Below are 19700 nucleotides of genomic sequence, written 5' to 3' on the forward strand. Positions count from 1 at the left end.
TTCCAAGGAACCATACTGGCGTTTACCTGGAACAATTCAAGGAAATCATGGAGCACCTAAGTCAGGATGGCCGGATGCAGATTTGAATTGTTGTCCTCCCGAAAGCGAGTCCATAAAAATTATTGAGGAAGACCAAGGCTTGAAAACAGCAAACAAGTTCAGATTGATTTAGGCTGCAGTGGTTTTGCTGAGATGAAGGTCTTGCAGAGGACTGAGTAATGTGGAGAGGTGTATGAAACCAATCTCCAGACAGAAAACCACAACTACTTAAATTTGAATTGTACTGGAAGATTTTTTATTTTATTTGGAAGGGGAGGGGGGCACAAATGCTAAATAACACAGCTGGATATGAGTTCATGTGCACAGAATGATTGCAGTAAATATTAAACCATACAACAGTGTGGAGAGGGGAATAACCACTACCATTCTGTGACATCAATAATTATATCGTGAAAGATGCTGTGGGAATAGTTAATACCATCCCCCTCCACCAGCAGCTCCCAAATATTACTGTCGTAATGTTCTGACAGCTAACTTATTGTCATTCACCTTTTTGCCTCACAATACAAAGATTTTAGGTCTGAATTACAATCACTTAATTTTGTATGCTCTTTTCAATATTCTTTGTACATGGATGAACCAGTTTTGTGACACAGAACACAGTCTGGGGATGGCAGGACAGAGATTTTATGCAGGTGGATGGCCGAACAGCCATGTCCAGTAGTCAAATGAAGTGTGGATACTACTATTCTTCTTGGTCATTCAGGTACTATTGTGACATCCATGAGGTTTTCCCACCTCTTTCCATAACATTAAATTTCATTAGATCATTTTAATTTGTATCGTAATATTGTTAAATTATTAATAGTGTGTTTTGCTGCAAATACAATACGTTGGTTTTTCCAATCTGTTTACTTTATTTGCCCTTTTTGGTAAGGAAATCTGCATTTTAATCATCATTTCAACCACAGTGAGATGATATCCACTGATTGCAGTTCTCTCGTTCTTCTGTTGTAGAGACTGAATGACTTCTTGGATTTCTTTAACTTGTATGAGTTTTGGATCTTGTATGTGGATAACTGCCAAAACTGTTAATATAAAACCAGAAAATACGACTGCTCTGTGGAAAATATATAAATAGTTGTTTAGCGGTCTTACTGAAATTCTTTTAGCTTCAACTTTACCTTTAAATTTGAACAGAATGGTTCTACAGCTTGGGGCAAAGAGAAAATTTGGCTGTGTATTTATATGCCAATGTTTTGTTCAGTTTCCATTTTGCCCTCTGTGTAGATGTGGAGCCACTTATCTTCAGGGTGTTCCACAATTATTTTTCTAACGCTGTAGCTCTTATTATTAATTTATCAATTTCACTTTTACTATACTTATACATTACGTATAGTTTCCATTGTAAGTGAGGGAGACTAATGGACGAGTGTGAGAAAACAGATTTTTCAGCACCAACTTCTGGCAGCTTGTATTGCGATCTTCTCACACTATTTTGCACATAAATGTCTGGCAATCTCTATGAAACAGAGAGAATCTATAGTAAACTGAAACATATTTGAACAGAAATGAAATTCTGTGTATATTACACTACATTCCATTAATACTTGTTCCACAGAAAATGAATACAACATTTTGTAATGATTTGGAACATATCAGTTTAACATAAGTTTTCATTATATATATTTCTTAAATTTTTTTTTTCAGTTACTTCTTGATATCTAAGAGTTGTCATTCAGAAATTCTTTTAATTTTTTCTAAAACGTTGGTTGGCTATCTGTCAGAGTTTTAGTACAGTTTGGCAAATGACCAAATATTTTTGGGGCAGCATAATTCACCCCTTTCTGTGCCAAAGTCAGATTTAACCGAGAATAGTGAAGGCCATTCTTTCTTCTAGTGTTATAACGATGCACTTCGCTATTATTTTTTAATTGGGATGGTTTATTAATAATAAATGTCATAAGGGAATATATCTCCAGTTTCTTAAATAAATGTCCGGATGGTGATCTTATGAGGGCACCAGCTATTATTATTATTATTATTATTATTATTATTATTTTACATGCTTTTGTGCAATGAATATGTTTTCTCTTAATGATGTATTACCTCAAAATATGATGCCATACGACAGCCACTTTATAGTTAAACAAACAGATTCTTGGGAACCAGACGTATGAGCTGAGGTTTTAAAATACGAAACTACTAAGCATACTGGATATGTTGGTTTGGGGGGGGGGGGGGGGGGGTGCTGATTTTAATCCACAAATAAAGAAAGAAAAATTGTTGTAGTCAGATGGGGCTGATGACACTACTGTTTGGTCCCCTACCACAAATCAGCTGATTGCTGTAGGGCTGTAGGACTCTCACAACGGCTAACTATTTGTATGTTCTGTGTAGCATAATTAAGACCTTTCTCCATGATTGTAGTTTCATTTTTACAATTGTAGCACGTCTTGTTGGGAACATATGGTACGGTGCTAAGCACTTAGTGATGAGATGTTATGAATAAACTATTAAAAAGTCTGGTGATAGAAAAAAATAGGGATGGGTATCCCTTAACAGGGTTAAAATGATTCTTACAGCACGTAAAAAAAAGAAAAAAACTGATTAACGTACAACCTGGGGGGGGGGGGGGGGGGGGGGGGGAAGGCGGCGCTTTAATTGGTACTGGCATTATAAGGGCCTAATTTTCCATCTCTAAGTACGACCATACATTTGATAATGCACATACTGTGGCTAGCTACTTCTTCTCGAAACCAAACAAAATTTCCTTCGGCCGGGGTGGTAATTCGCTGTCTATTCAGCAAAATAAAAAAAAAAAAAAAAATAAAAAAAAAAAAAAGTTAGCTACTGCGGAATGAAGAAGTGCTGATTTCAATAGGGGTCATTGGCTGCCAGCGCCGTGTCATTGATGAAGAATGACGCTGTATAGCAAAGAACTGCGTACTTCAGTTTCTTGTGAAGACGAAATTTACAAAACATGGCCCTTTAAGATCCATATTATGCAATATCCTTTACGTGGCCACGCGCTCAGACCCATAGCAAGCTAATCAATTTACTTATTAACTAGAAGTTGGCAAAATTGAAGGCTGAAAACAAAGCATAACGAATAATTTATTTCAAACTACTATCCATTTGTCAATCTCAAAAATGAAACTTTTACTGTCTCACAGAAAACTAAAATACAACAGTTTCGTACCTTCCATAGTTCTCAGATTTTGGGGATAGACACGTAGTACCTCCCCAGATCGAATAATAAAAACTGACTACAGTTATGTAAGTGTTTAGCAGCCGCTTTAAACCCTGATAAATAGACTAAGTTCGGTAGAATCTGGGGTCTGATTGGACTGTAGCAAGCTACAGATTACCGGGATTAAGGGAAGCATATTATCATTATCACGTATTACGTTGAAGGAATGTATGTGAATACGAAACGTATCTTGTAATTAGTTACATTCTCTATGCTTGCATGCATGAAGATCTGTGCACTACTGATGACATTCAAAATCTCTGATTACATTTGAACTTCAATGCTCAAGCTGAACACAACAGATAAATGTAAACTTTCTTTAACGAAATACCTTTTTATAGTAAATATTAATTCATTGCGAACAAAAACTAGTTGAAATTAAAAAGCCTTGACTCTTCTTTTTAGAGAGATTCTGATCTACTGTCATTACAAACTCGAAAACTGTAGGCACTCGCTATTAAGGGAAAGGGAAACCTTAATTCTTGACTTGCCACAGTAACCAACCTCGTAGGAAACTTTTTCACAAAAATGGCTACATTATATTTTTATCTTTACAAGAAACTGTGAGCACAGTCATGGACCTTTCTGCTAATGTTGGCATGCTTGTATACAAAATTGCCGCCTGTTTCTAGTTTTTATTTATTCCATGTACCAATCGCGGTTTTCGGAAGTGTGTAAAGTGCAATCACCTTACTAAATATGTTTTGATCAAATAATTATACATCATCATTGGTAAATGGAAACAGATTAGTGTATTTTATTCTTTAATGCAGGTTATTGTTGCTCCTGGAGCCTTCATTACGTACCCTAGGCAGTGTAGCTGTTGTTACAGAACCTGATGGCAAACCAGCATTACAGATTAATGATAACGTATTAAACAGTGTTCTATACGTGTGATTACACTAGAAACAGCAAATACGTGTTAGTCATTGTGTAAAATGCCCTATCTTCACAAAGAACCGTTTAGAAGAGTGAAACCACCAAAAGATTTGCGGGACGAAGATGAAGTGTTTTATTGCGAGATGACTAACGAAGTGTTCCGGAATTACGAGTAAGTATGTTTTCACGATAATTTTACTGTGCCTTACGAGTATCCATGATTGTTACTTGTTTAAAAATGACCTCGTTGTTGGAATTTGTAGCACAGTCTCATCCATGAGCGAGAGCTGTCATTAAATGGCGAAATCTCTTCAAAAGCACGTTTTGTAATTAGTATGTAATGTCGTCCATTGATGTATGTGATTGTGCTTTCCAAGCTTTGCGTTCTCATTGATGATGACTTCAGTATTCATGCAAATAGCCCCTGAAACACAGTAAAAAGCATAATTTATGTTTCAGTGATTTCTGTGAACGCATCATACAGTGCAATTCCCTAGTATGGTCATGCGGTCTATCGGGAAAACCAGATTTAACATTTCAGGAAGCGTTGAACAGCGAAAGAGAAGCAAGAAAAGCTCTGAAGGAATTTCCTGTTGAGGTAATATAAAAATTTGTGTTAAGTAGTAGACACTTTTCAACTCAAGATTGTGCTAATGGCACATATAAAGGGCTATACCCTTCGCATTTTAATTCACAGTAGAGCTAGTCAAAATGTACATGTTAACTGAGATGGTGATATCCATTCTTTTCCTTTAAGGGTTCTAAGTAAATAGTGAGTAGGGGCTCTTGTTGTTTGGTTTTTTCATTTGACTTGTTGGGACATTTTTAGAATAACTGTTTATGCAGTTCCAAAAATTCTGGCTATTGCCACCAGGATAATATATTGCCCTGTGCTCATTTGAATTTCTGCACAATATAGTAATTAAGAGATCACCTACATTTTGAATAGCTCCACAATTTTATTCCAGTTCATAATCTCTAGTACTTAAACTAAGGATTGTATGAGTGGTTTTTTGATGTTTTGAAGTATATTTCACAGATGTTAGTTAATGACAAATGCAGTTTAAATAATATAGTTGTGAATGTAGTTGTTAATTTTGAATGTTGTCATTATTTATATAAACTTTTATCACAAATATGGTTTTCCGTTTCCATTGAACTTGAACAGGTACTTCCTGTAGGCCTGTTTATTTATTTATCATTGTACATTCTTATCTAAAGGGGTTCTTATCACACTTACTATGACACAACATCATTGCTTGCAAACTGCTGGCAAAGAAAACTTGATGTTACACATCTGAACTTCTTGTGATGCAATATTATAGGCGTAGATGTTTTTAGCCTCGTGTCTGCTTTAGGTCTATGTCAGTTTCACTGTTCTGCAGACTTCATTGATGTTTGGCGAATATCTCCAACGTCTCTAGTATTGTGCACTTATCTGATCGTCATCTGTAGCTCGTGGTCTAGTGGCTAGAGTTGTTGCCTCTGGATCAAGGGGTCCAGGGTTTGATTCCCGCCCTGGTTGGGGATTTTCTCTGCCCGGGGACTGGGTGTTTGTGTTATCATCATCATCATCATCCTCATTAGTGACAGTGGCTAGATCAAATTGTGTAAGAATTGGAACTTTGAATGGGCACTGATGACTGAGCAGTTGAGCACCTCATAAACCGAACATCATTATCTGATCCTCGAATATTCATGAATCTATTTTGCTGTACACAATATTAGAGCAGGTTATTGCACTTTGACCTATAAAGGTATCTACCACAGTAAATTATGGTTGATGATGGAATGTTAAACAGATAGTTTCTTTTTAAAGGTTGTATATGGTACATTCATGCTGTGTTAATGTTATCTCACTGTATTGTAGCAAAACAGTTTGTTATTGACAATTCAGTTTTATCAGTTATATGGGTAATTTTGTGTGCGGTATTATTTTCTTACCTTACTTTTTGGTGTTTGAAATTACAGCTCAAAGTACCAGTGTTGTATTTAGCATCATTGACGCAGCGATCATCCCAGAAAGAAATGATGGAAGATGTTTACTCATATATAAAAGACAGATACTTCGTCGGGGAAGTGGTGGAGGTGTTGTTTGGTGAAAATAAGTGGTAAGTTTACTTCGAGCATAGAGCTGTGTAAATTGTTTTTGTACGACAGCTATTACCCATTTTAAAAATTGTTTTGTAGGGTTGACTGTCATATTCTGCAAGTACGTGCTCCAACAGAAGAGGAGATGCAGAAAGAGAAACCAATAAACAACCCAGATAGCAGGTATAAACACAATAAAATATTTTATATTTCAAAAGTTGTTTTTTATTAATGTGTTGCCAATGAGTCATGCAACATTTTGCGGAATTCCAGAATTGAGCCAGGGTTCAGTGAAAGCACAGTTCACACCAGATGTTTTGGGAAAATAAAACTGAACTATAACTGGATAAATACACGTTGTCTACCTTAGTCATTGACAGCTGCTATGTGCTACTAGAAAGTGATGACAGATTTCTTCTTTTGTTAAAAAATAGTTCTTGATTTTAGTGATGGTTGTCTTCTGTGCAAGGTGGTGTAATGTTGAGGAGTTTTATGCTACTGCTGCTGATTTGTCACTCGTTATCCTAAAAAGATTTAGGTTGGCAGTTTGATTTGTAATATCTGTTGAGGTGTAGGCCATGAGCTATGAACCTCTTCTTGTCAGCTTTCCTAAAAGGTACCAGGGCAGTATGCGTTACATCAGACATCATCAGTGCTATCCCAAACTCTGCATGAACTCTTAACAGCATTCTTAGTATGTGATTCATCAGTGTTAAAACAGTTTAGCAAAGAGAACATTGATGCAACAAGTCGTTGCCAATTATGTATGTCAGTTACATGTATGCAGCTTTTTTGTCTCAACCAATTACTCTTGTGCGTAAAAGTCACAACAGCATGTAAAATGGCTGTCAGCATTGCTGCCGGTGGGTAGGTGGCGTCAGTGATTAGTTGATTGTGGTAGGGTAGAGTTTGAATTCCCCAGTCTGTTGAAGACTACACACGTACAGAACAGGTAGGTGATGGTGACGTCAGAAATTAACAGTATTTCACCCTGCTTGCTCATATTGTGTTAATGGTTTTTTTGTTATCTTAATCATTGTTTAAGCTTACATTGTGCAAAAATAAGAATGTAAATAGGAAAATTTCCCTTTTTTTTTATTTTTTATCACAAATGATGCCAAGTCTTGCACGTAACTGCCATTATCTGCGGACTAGTTAATATATATATTTAAAAACAAAGATGATGTGACTTACCATACGAAAGCACTGGCAGGTCGATAGAAAAACAAACAAACAAACACATACAAACACACAAAATTCTAGCTTTCACAACCAATGGTTGCTTCGTCAGGAAAGAGGGAAGGAGAGGGAAAGACGAAAGGATGTGGGTTTTAAGGGAGAGGGTAAGGAGTCATTCCAATCCCGGGAGCGGAAAGACTTACCTTAGGGGGAAAAAAGCACAGGTATACACTCTCTCTCTCGCGCGCGCGCGCACACACACATATCCATCGGCACATACACAGACACAAGCAGACATTTGTAAAGGCCTCTCCCTCTCCCTTAAAACCCACATCCTTTCGTCTTTCCCTCTCCTTCCCTCTTTCCTGACGAAGCAACCATTGGTTGCGAAAGCTAGAATTTTGTGTGTTTGTATGTGTTTGTTTGTTTTTCTATCGACCTGCCAGCGCTTTCGTATGGTAAGTCACATCATCTTTGTTTTTAAATATATGTTTCCCACGTGGAATGTTTCCAAACGAAAGCGCTGGCACGTCGATAGACACACAAACATACACACAAAATTCAAGCTTTCGCAACAAACTGTTGCCTCATCAGGAAAGAGGGAAGGACGAAAGGATGTGGGTTTTAAGGGAGAGAGTAAGGAGTCATTCCAATCCCGGGAGCGGAAAGACTTATCTTAGGGGGAAAAAAGGACGGGTATACACTCGCGCACACACACACACACACACACACACACACACACACACACATATCTATCCACACATATACAGATACAAGCAGACGTATTTAAAGACCTTTAATGGGCTCGTTGTGGGGGTGTTGTGAGGGTGACATGGTATTAGAAGGTGGAAAGTGTAACATGAGGTTGAAATGAAAATGAAAATAACTGGAGAAAGTAACTGGAGATCTGTTGTGAAAAAAGGCGAAAAAGTGTTGGATAAAGCTGGGCTATGTTGATCCTGTGGTGAACTTGGGTTGGTGGACAATGATGTGCACAAAGGTTAGGTGGTTGTGTTGCCGCCAAAACATGTTAAAGGATGGAGAGATTCGGGAAAATTTCGAAAAAACGGCGTGTAAATGTATTAAAAAAAAGAGTGGTTTTGGGGTGGCAGATTATGAAAATGAGGCTAACAATTGTCTGGCAAAGAAATAATGACATTAAAACCTGTGGGAAGCGGCTAAAAATTATCAGTGATGTGGGAAAAACGGAAATGGAAATAAAGCGAAAGTTATCAGAACTAGACGAAATGGTTGTTTAATAGGTGCAAGGAACTGTTTGTGGACTAGAAACGGTGGATTTTATAGCAGTGGTAGTGTTGAAAGCGGTAAAAAATTTTTTTGGTTATGGTTTGGAAGTGGGTGACGTATTATTGAGTATATATAGGCGAGATAAAATTGTATAGTAGATTACGGTAAAAAGGAGAAGGTGAATACAAAGTGAAACTACTGGCAAAAACAAAAAGAGAAAATGAGACGACAGAAAAGATTTCGAAATGCAACAGTGACAATAACAAACGTAATTGTTGGGTTCAAATTAATGATATGAATTAATAGAGGGAAACATTCCACGCGGGAAAACTATATCTAAAAACAAAGATGATGTGACTTACCAAACGAAAGTGCTGGCACGTCGATAGACACACAAACATACACACAAAATTCAAGCTTTCGCAACAAACTGTTGCCTCATCAGGAAAGAGGGCAGGATGAAAGGTTAAAGACCTTTATATATATATATATATATATATATATATATATATATATATATATATATATATATATATATATATATATATATATATATATATATAAAAAATAAACCTCCACTGGAAGCCCTGGTCCCATGACGACAATTTACAACTAAATAATACACTAAGAAATGTGATTGTATGTTGCCGGTTGGGTGCCAGAAGCTCCACTGGAAGCCCTGGTCCCATGACGACAATTTACAACTAAATAATACACTAAGAAATGTGATTGTATGTCGCCGGTTGGGCGCCAGAAGCTCCACTGGAAGCCCTGGTCCCATGACGACAAGTTTATTGTCTATCGGCAGTTGGGCACCACAAGCTCCACGAGAAGCCCTGGAGGAAAAATATATCTAAAAACACAGATGATGTGACTTACCGAACGAAAATGCTGGCAGGTCGATAGACACACAAACATACACACGAAATTCAAGCTTTCGCAACAAACTGTTGCCTCATCAGGAAAGAGGGAAGGAGAGGGAAAGACGAAAGGATGTGGGTTTTAAGGGAGAGGGTAAGGAGTCATTCCAATCCCGGGAGCGGAAAGACTTACCGTAGGGGGGAAAAAGGACAGGTATACACTCGCACATCCATCCGCACATACACAGACACAAAAATGTCTGCTTGTGTCTGTATGTGTGCGGATGGATATATATGTGTGTGTGTGTGTGTGTGTGTGTGTGTGTGTGTGTGTGTGTGTATACCTGTCCTTTTTCCCCCCTAAGGTAAGTCTTTCCGCTCCCGGGATTGGAATGACTCCTTACCCTCTCCCTTAAAACCCACATCCTTTCGTCTTTCCCTCTCCTTCCCTCTTTCCTGATGAGGCAACAGTTTGTTGCGAAAGCTTGAATTTTGTGTGTATGTTTGTGTGTCTATCGACCTGCCAGCACTTTCGTTCGGTAAGTCACATCATCTGTGTTTTTTTATATATATATATATATATATATATATATATATATATATATATATATATATATATATATATATATAGTGTGTACAAATTTGTGGTTTGAATTTCAGAACATTTTTAGGTTTATTAGACTTTCTGCTTTAAATACGCACATTTTGGTATTGCTAGTGTTAAATCTTGAATCTGAAGATGAAAGTTAAATAAAACAGTAATTATCTGAGAAAGAAAAGAAAGAAATTGTAGTATATAAATGTGGAAGCTGATGTGTGATTTTTCTGTTTCTATTTCTTTAACAGCCAATTAACATCTTAAGAAACACGCAAACATTAGATCAAAACAAAATTTTGCATTCTTAGTGGAGTGCAGTGCGATGCAAATTGAAACATGGAGAGGTACACAATCCAGTGTTACATTTACTGGAGTCTTAATGCTCACATTCATTTCCTGGTCTACCTGAAGTAGAATTCTTCACAACACAATCTGTCAAAATTATTTGATAAACATATGGAGCAACTCATCTTCAAAAAAATGTAGAATTGCTACAATTTTTAGGTTTTGTGTAAGCTGAATTGTCATCAAAGATTTTTTTTTCATCTGTAGACTTGTCAAGGGCTTTGTAAATAATTTTCTCCAAACATTTCCCCTCTTCACCGCACTTTTTGAACACACAATCAGTGGAAAAGCATGTGAAACACACGAAACACAACTTCAACATCGCGTAATACCTACAAAGCAGGAGACCATAACAATGGTTTAAAAAATGGTGGATTGTTCAAGTGATATCGATTCTGTCTTGTACGAACCCTGCAGGCACCACAGATGATTCTGGGAACCATGAAAATATGTTCAAAACTGCAGAAAGTCTTAGTTTACAACATCGGTAGTTCCGTGAGGCTATTTGCAGATGACACGGTTGTCTACAAGAAAGTAGCAACATCAGAAGACTCGTACGTACTCCAGGAGGACCTGCAGAGGATTAATGCATGGTGCTACAGCTGGCAGCTTTCCCTAAACGTAGATAAATGTAATATAATGCGCATACATAGGGGCAGAAATCCATTCCAGTATGATTATGCCATAGGTGGTAAATCATTGGAAGCGGTAACGACCGTAAAATACTTAGGAGTTACTATCCGGAGCGATCTGAAGTGGAATGATCACATAAAACAAATAGTGGGAAAAGCAGGCGCCAGGTTGAGATTCATAGGAAGAATTCTAAGAAAATGTGACTCATCGACAAAAGAAGTAGCTTACAAAACGCTTGTTCGTCCGATTCTTGAGTATTGCTCATCAGTATGGGACCCTTACCAGGTTGGATTAATAGAAGAGATAGACATGATGCAGCGAAAAGCAGCGCGATTCGTCATGGGGACATTTAGTCAGCGCGAGAGCGTTACGGAGATGCTGAACAAGCTCCAGTGGCGGACACTTCAAGAAAGGCGTTACGCAATACGGAGAGGTTTATTATCGAAATTACGAGAGAGCACATTCCGGGAAGAGATGGGCAACATATTACTACCGCCCACATATATCTCGCGTAATGATCACAACGAAAAGATCCGAGAAATTAGAGCAAATACGGAGACTTACAAGCAGTCGTTCTTCCCACACACAATTCGTGAATGGAACAGGGAAGGGGGGATCAGATAGTGGTACAATAAGTACCCTCCGCCACACACCGTAAGGTGGCTCGCGGAGTATAGATGTAGATGTAGATGTAGAACTGGTGTGACACGATATTATGTCCACTGCACTTTCTCTTTTTGTCCAAGCACTGTAATGTTACCTCAGAGTGCTTGGTGTTGATGAGTATTGTTTCAACCATGAAAAAGCTCTTGACGGTGAAAAATAGTATTGGGTGTTATTTGGTACTTTGAAAGAAAGCAAGACTCAAATGGTGAAGCAAAAGGCACTGTGTACAATGTTCTAAATAATATTTGGTGTATTGCTGTCCACATATTTTCTTGTTTTCAGTCTGAACCTCTTAGCATCCATCTTTTGTATATTGTGTGTTCCATCTGCTCTCTCTCTCTCTCTCTCTCTCTCTCTCTCTCTCTATCTCTTCCCCCCCCCCCCCCCCCCCTCCTTCTCCATACACATTTTTCCTCTATGGCTTCCTTTTCAGCTTTGTTATGCTCACACATTATTGGCCCTGACCGGCATGGTCACACAGGATTTCTGCAGCACCTGTTTACACATAATGACCAATTTGATTGCAGGATGTGCTATCTGCTTTCCTGCCCAACCTCAGATCATAGTTAAACACTAGTCACGTCACAAATTGCCACATCATATCTCCAACTCTATGCTTCCCTAATGCATATTGCTCCTGTTTTCATTTCACCTTAGTTACTTAACTTTCCTGGTGTGATGATTACTAACATACAAATTAATTTCCTTGCATCACAGAACCGTCCTACAACTCACAGCACAGATATTTCCAAACCCTCAGTTTTGTTCATAGTTCCTTTTACAGCCATCTAATGCTTTCATCTGTCAATTTCCTGCGTCAGCTTCACGGTATTGCTTCAGGTTCCTAATATTTCCCTCATCAAATACCATACGGTTTTATCACCAATATTCCATTGCCGTTTAACACATCACTCACTGATGTTATTTACATCCAAATTGACCCCTGCTGCCTTTATTTGCTTCAGTTCAGAAAAGTATTCATATCCCTCGCTAAAGCACTGTCCCATATTCTGTTCCATAACTGTGCTGCCTAGCTCGTGGTAGTAGAGCGAGGACTACTGGAAGATAGCATTGTGGGAGAATACGGGCTTGATAGTAAAAATAACAGAGGAAAAAAAAAAAAAAAAAAAAACTAATTGAGCTCTGCCATAAATTTTATTAAGTAATTGTGAATACACTGTTTAAAAGTCATGAAGTGACAAAGTATACTTAAAAAAGGCCACCTGGAAATTTGGGTAGAGTTCAGCTGGTTTACATAAGTGTCAGATAGAGATTCCAAAATCAGATATTGGACTGTAAGGCATATTTCTGGAGCAGATATAAACTCAGACCACAATTTAGTAATGATGAAGAGCAGACTTAAGTTTGAGAATTGTCGAGAAGAATAAATATGGAAAGAGGTTAGATACCAAACTGCTGAGGGATGATGACACACATTTGAAATTTTCTAAGGCTGTACGTGCTGTGATAATGAACACCACAGTAGGCAGTTCAGTTGAAGAGGAATGGACATCTCTCTCAGAAGTTGAGCTGTCAAAAATAAATACCTAGAAGGTAAAAATATATCTAAAAGCAAAGATGCTGTAATTTACCAAACGAAAGCGTTGGTAGAGACAATAAAAAACACACAAACTTCAAGCTTTCACAACCCAAGGTTGCTTCATCAGGAAAGAGGGAAGGAAAGGGAAAGACGAAAGGATGTGGGTTTTAAGGGAGAGGCTAAAGAGTCATCCCAATCCCAGGAGCGGAAAGACTTACCTTGGGGGGGGGGGGAGGGGAGGACAGGTATACACTCGCGCACGCACGCACGTACTCATATCCATCCACACATATACAGACACAGGTAGATATATGTCTTGGTGATTTTGGGTTACTAGACTAGTTCTACAATGAGCGGTTGAATTACTGTTGGCTTTTCGATATTTGGATATTCCTTCACTTTTAAAGGTAACAGAAGTCTCAGTTCTTTGTGCTGGTCAAGCATCCTACCTGCCACTGTTTCCTTAATGAGCATGGAACTGCCGGCCTAATACCTGTGATGACCAGTTCTTTGTATCAACTTGCTAACCACCGTTGGGTTAGGAATTCCTTGGTGCTGCTGAAGCTGCTGGCTGGACCGTCACTGCTGCAGTTGAACAACACTTTAGTGCTCTCAAGATCTTAAGATCGTAACTTGTCTAGCTGGGCCTTCTCCAGAATACGAGGGGATACACAAAAAAACTGGAATTATTTTTTGAATTTTCAAATTGTTTACAAAACCACCTTATCCCCTTCAAAATACTCTTCATTATGACTAATACATGTGTCCCTCCAGCGCTTCCACTGTTTGAAACATTTTTTGGCGTCATCTACAGAAATGGATTACAGCTCCTCCCTCATTTTTTTTCCTTGACTTCTTCGGTGTTGTCAAATTGGCATCGTTCCATACCCCTTTCCACAAGTGGAAATAAGAAAGAGTTGCACAGAGCCAGGTCAGGTGGAACCATGCCATATTTAGCCAAAAACTAAAACTAGCCAAAAACTAACAGAGATGGATGGATGTGCAGGTGCATTGTTATGGTCGAAGAACCAGTCTTCTGTCTGTCACAAATAGTCTTTTTTGATGAACGCCATTTCTCAATCTTCTTAAATGGTCTGTGAGCAAATACTCTCGAATCTTTTCAATATTTTCATCGATTTGGGCAGCTGATGGACATCCAGAACAATATTTGTCATGAATAAACATGTTGCCATTTTCAAATTGAGCAATCCACTTGTACACCTGAGTTTTTCCCATAGGACCATCTTGGTAAGCTGTTCTCAACATTAAAACAGTTTCAAAAGCATTTTTACTGAGTAGGAAACGAAATTTCAAAGCTGCGTATTGTTCACTTAAACTTGCTATCTTAAAAAAGAAAACTAGGACAAGCTAGCCAAAAGTCACTACAGATGAACACAAGAAGCCAGGTCAACATCACAGGTGGCATTGAACTGACAATGAGTTACGCTATGCAATCCTAGCAGCAGAAGTGTGAATTACAAAAGCTCCGCCCACAGCAATGTTTTTCTTTACCCTCCCTGTCGCCTACCCTGCCCCTTTCCCCCCTACCCTGTCAAGAAACAAGGTTGAACAAAAGAGCTTGATGAGGAAAGTAGAAGTACACTGACACCTGCAGGAAGTAAGAGGTCACATATTACATTTGTAGAAATGTGCTACGTGTATTACTATAGAATTTTCTTTTGCAGGTGTTTTGAACCACCAGCTCATTTGTATCAATATGAAGTGGAAAGAGTAGATACCTGTGATGAGGATGTTTGTGAAGTTCATCATGTTATAGCAAATCATGTTAGGAGGAGGAAGGGATTGTATACTAGAGAAAAAAACAAACTTTTTCTTCGTCAATATACAGAACAGAACAGTGCTGGTGCATGGGTAGTTTCGGTGAGTATTGCATGATATTTTATCCTCAAGATTATAGTCCATGGTTTGTCACATGATGCAACCATTCTTAGAAAAATGTTTACAAAATTATTCTATAATGTACAGGTACAGATTTATTTGCTGAAAACTTGCTGCTTTGAAATGGCATAAGTGAATGGAATTGTGTTCTCAGTAAATTGTCTCAATTTTAGATGTGTTCCATGACTGGTTCCAGTGGAGGCATTCTTCATTAGTTATTGTAACCTGTCTCAAATAACTTGTGTGAAATTTTTGTTAAGGCTGCTACTCTGCAGTTTATTGCAGTGATATTGATATCTAGAATAATGATATGTAAAAGAGGTTGAAAAGGTATAACTTATGTTGCGCAACTTACAGGAAATAAATGCATATTTCTAGTATGACAAATGAAATTTTCACAATGTAAACGATTAACTCAAAAAGAGAAAAGCAACTATTCATCTGAAGCTGAATAAAGACTGACACTTGAACAATTTAAAGATAGGAAAATTAAAACAGTTTTGAAGTTGCCACCTTTCAAAAAGGTTGTGCTTTGGCCAAAACAACTTCTTCACACATACGTGTTTTGCTGATGATTCAGTTTCTTCATCGCCCCCCCCCCCCCCCCAATCCCTTTTCAATTGATGAGTAAAATATTACATGACAATATAGTTCTGTAGTCGTGGAAATTTATTGAAAACTTTTTAACACAGGCTAACGAAAAAAAAAAATGTTCATGTACAGACAAACAAATGATTACAATTTCAGTGCTCCTTCTCCTTATGCAAGCAGCTATACAGCTTCGCACTGTTATTAGAGTTGTGGGTGCCCTCCTCGGGGACATTGTGCCGAATTCTGTGCAATTGGCATGTTAGATTGTTGAAATCCCGAGCTGGTCAGAGGGTCCTGCTTATAAAGATCCAAATGTTGTAAATTGGGAAGAGATCTGGTGACCTTGGTGGCCAAGGTAGGATTTGACAAGCATAAAGACAAACCAGAGTGTATACGACCCGGGAGATCCGGGAAAAACCCGGGAATTTTTCATCTGGGAGAAAACCGGAAAAATCCGGGAATTGTTTAGAATTCCGGGAATTTTTCATTGTTTTAGTTTTCAGTTAAATTTTTGTGATTTTTGACTGGTAAGAACCAATACTCTAACAAAGGATATTACTGCATCCCGCCACTGCAGAATAATACTGCAGCAACAAAACATGAACGAGAAAAAAAAAATGAAAATAAAACTTAAGTTGCAAAGGAAATGCGCCATATACAACAGCAAAACGGTGCTCATACAAGCGTCTGCCCACAGCAAAGTGTGTCAAAGGCTTTAGGAAGACTATGCAATGCTTTGTAACAACAAATTGCCTCCGATGGGTGTGGCGTGACAACTGTTTAAATTAGATTCGTTTGAGCAGTTGCGGAAGGGCTCTTGCGCATGTGCAGTTAAGTCGCATATGAGTAGTACCTTCTCCCACTTCTGGTTACAGAAATGTGGCTGGGCGCCACTACCTAATATTGCCCAGGTTCGGAAATTAATAAATCTGGGGCTGATGCACAGAGCAGTCTGAGTTGTGTTGGTGAGGTGGGTCATCTTCACGTGACCTGTGTTTACGTTTAGTGATTTTTGTTGTTTCCTCTTTGTTTATTGCTCTCACGTTAAATGATAACAAAGCGGATTTTTGTGGTCAAGAGCCATCAAATGAATTAAAATACATTCGCGTTATTACGGAGGGCTAAAATATGTTATTAGTTTTAGATTTTATTTCTACCTTTCTGACAGTCAAACATTAATCGCCTTACAGAACAATGAAGTTATTTTTGCCAGTTTGCTAAAGAGATTTGGCTTTTATTAATCTTTTCTGTTGAGGCAGTCAATTTATTTGAAATGAAGTGTTTAATTTCACACTATTGGCTAGTTTCAACTGTTTGCTGCGTTTCAAGTGCACGTATGGCGTTATGCCATAATAAAGGACCAAACATGAGATAATACAGTAGTGGTACTCCAGGAAAATTTACGTACGAATGTGCATTTTAAGCCGAATTATGCATTTTAGTATGGTTCACGAAATTCCAACGCTCTTGAAGTATCCTCTGATGTCTTGTTTCTTTTATGACATAATTTAAGATCTTTTAATATCTTACACATACTAACATATGGGCCTCCTGCGTCATCGTAGCTGCCCAAGCACGGTGATGCTTGTTATCTGGCGCTCTCTTGCAACTGCTGAAACGAACGTATTTCTTACAGGTCGTGGGAAAATATTGCAAATGACGGTTTGAAAAGTTTTACATTGAAAGCAGATTTCCTTTTACGTAAGATGAGCTATGTGCGAGAATGTATGATGAATTTCTTAAATCGCAAAGTGTTTGACTCTCATTTAAAAATCAACTCTTTGAGGACGACCGTTTAGAAGAATTTCGAGCCCACAGGATCAGACATTTATGTTGTTACTAAAAATTTTATTGGAAAATTTGCGTGATGTATCTTAAAGTGTAACAAGCGGCTACATAACAGCGGTCTTGCTATTGGCTGACTACATCACGTGTCCTGTGCTGTCACCAGCTGGCGAGATCACGTGACGTGAGCTATGACTGGCTTACAAAAGCGCATCGCAATCTTGATTCCAATGCTTCGGAAAGTGACATGCAGTGTTTGGTGGAATTAGAATTTATACCTTCATAATACGAAAATATGCAGCGTACATGTTGCTGCACATCAAAGGTCTTTCAAAACGTGTTTTTCCTCCTGAGTTTCGCTTTCTAAGGTGCCGGGAGATTCTACACCGGTATATAAAACCATAAACATTAAAGGATTGATGAGTTTTACAGTGCCGAATAAGAGTGTACTGTCACTTAACATGGAAAAAGTGTATTTTCACCCGGGAGAAAGTGTATTTTTAACCTGGAAATCCGGGAATTTTTTTTCCTTGTCCACATATACAACCTGACAAACACAAGGAACTATCACCATGTTTGGATGGACATTATCTTGCAGAAATGTAAACCCCAGGATGTATCTCGAAGAAGGGCAACAAAATGTGCCGTAGAATATTGTCAACATACTGCTGTGCTGTAACGGTGCTGCGGTTGACAATGAAAAGCTTTCTGCTATGAAAAGAAATGGCACCTCGGGCCAGCACTCCTAGTTTTCAGGCCGAAGCGTGGGTTATCGTGTTAGTATCCCACTGCTGTCTGCGGCGTTTCCAGACACGCCCTCGTTTGTCATCGGGGCTCAGTTTGAAGTGGGCCTCGTCACTGAAGACAGTTTTACCCTTGTCGGTGAGATTCCAGGCCGAAGACATGTCTGGTTAATGTAATAAAATAAAATGCAGACAAAGCCCAGGCAGATGGCAAGCTGAGAATATGTATTACCATAATCAACAATATAACTCAAGAATTAGCTTAATTTTTCTAGGAACTTACGGTAGTAAGCTTTCAGAAAATTCTTCAGTTTAGGCATGATTGTGTGAGAATTAGTGCCAAGATTTTTTAATTCCTGTGGTAGCAGCAGAATACTGCATGCCTTCCTGAATGTGAGTCAGAGGTGCAGTCCAAGTGCAGATTGGGTTTTTGCCTAGTACTGACTGAGTGAAAGTGCTAATTCGTGGAAATACTGTCTTGTTGTTAACAAATAAAATTAGCCAGTTGTGAGTGGGACTCGTACTCTGAGGGTTCTGTACAAACTTAATTATGTACATATATGATTCATCGATCCTGGGAGCCGAGAATCTCAATGATTTTTGCCTACTATTGACACCAACACTGGCAAGATATCAGTCCTGGGAATTTTTTAAAGTTTAAAATGGGATATTAAATGACAAAAGCAAACATTTTGCATGTAATGTACCGTATTTACTCGAATCTAAGCCACACTTGAATCTAAGCCGCACCTGAAAAATGAGACTCGAAATCAAGGGAAAAAAAATTTCCCGAATCTAAGCCGCACCTGAAATTTGAGACTCGAAATTCAAAGGGAGAGAAAAGTTTTAGGCCGCACTTCCAAATCGAAACAAAGTTGGTCTATTGTAATATGAGACACAATTTAGGTAGAATAAATGACGATACAGCTACAGTAGTTTGGTTCGAGTCGTAAGCTTAGCAGTTAAGCTTTACCATTGCTGTGCGTCAGGCGTGCTTAGTCAGGTTTGAATCGGTTGCTTATTTTTCTTAGATATGATAAGTGCCGTTCTCTTTGTTATAGGTGTTAATGTCACTCTAGGCTGAAAATGCACTATTGTACTGTGTCATGCATTGTTTGTCGCATTCTGATAACTGTTTACGACCTGTCGCCGCTCGCGGCATGGCTTGCTTTTGTGCGCGCTACCGCCGCTTACCAAAAAAAAAAAAAAAAAAAAAAAAAGAGAGAGAGAGAGAGGAATTGTCTCATTAGCGAAACAATGGCAATAGACTGCTATTTGTTGTTACTTACACTGCTGCTTTCTTTGATAATGATGAACAAGAACCAAATAATAGACTGCATATGATAGATGTTCTGAACGAGAGTTTAGCTAAAATTTTTCTCCGTTTGCA

General features: G+C 38.4%; 2 protein-coding genes across 3 annotated transcripts in view; one reads left to right on the top strand and one right to left on the bottom strand.

The window, feature by feature from the left end:
• The window catches only part of LOC124613552 (molybdopterin synthase catalytic subunit-like), a 90346-nt gene extending 86921 nt beyond the window's left edge, over positions 1-3425 (bottom strand). The window contains exon 1 of the mRNA XM_047142266.1: positions 3203-3425. The gene's annotated coding sequence lies outside the window, so the exon portion shown is untranslated. The remainder of the gene's footprint in view (positions 1-3202) is intronic.
• A 431-nt stretch (positions 3426-3856) lies between these two features.
• LOC124613551 (bromodomain adjacent to zinc finger domain protein 1A) overlaps positions 3857-19700 on the top strand; it is a 161424-nt gene continuing 145580 nt past the window's right edge. The window contains exons 1-6 of one of the 2 annotated variants that reach the window (XM_047142263.1): positions 3857-3923; positions 4027-4304; positions 4592-4730; positions 6104-6243; positions 6323-6406; positions 14978-15173. In XM_047142263.1, the coding sequence (XP_046998219.1) occupies positions 4192-4304; positions 4592-4730; positions 6104-6243; positions 6323-6406; positions 14978-15173 (672 nt within the window). In that variant the 5' untranslated portion in view covers positions 3857-3923; positions 4027-4191. Of the gene's footprint in view, positions 4305-4591; positions 4731-6103; positions 6244-6322; positions 6407-14977; positions 15174-19700 lie in introns of both variants that reach the window. The other variant, XM_047142264.1, reaches the window with a different exon arrangement.

The sequence above is a fragment of the Schistocerca americana genome, chromosome 4, assembly GCF_021461395.2.
Source record: "Schistocerca americana isolate TAMUIC-IGC-003095 chromosome 4, iqSchAmer2.1, whole genome shotgun sequence".
Taxonomy (NCBI): domain Eukaryota; kingdom Metazoa; phylum Arthropoda; class Insecta; order Orthoptera; family Acrididae; genus Schistocerca; species Schistocerca americana.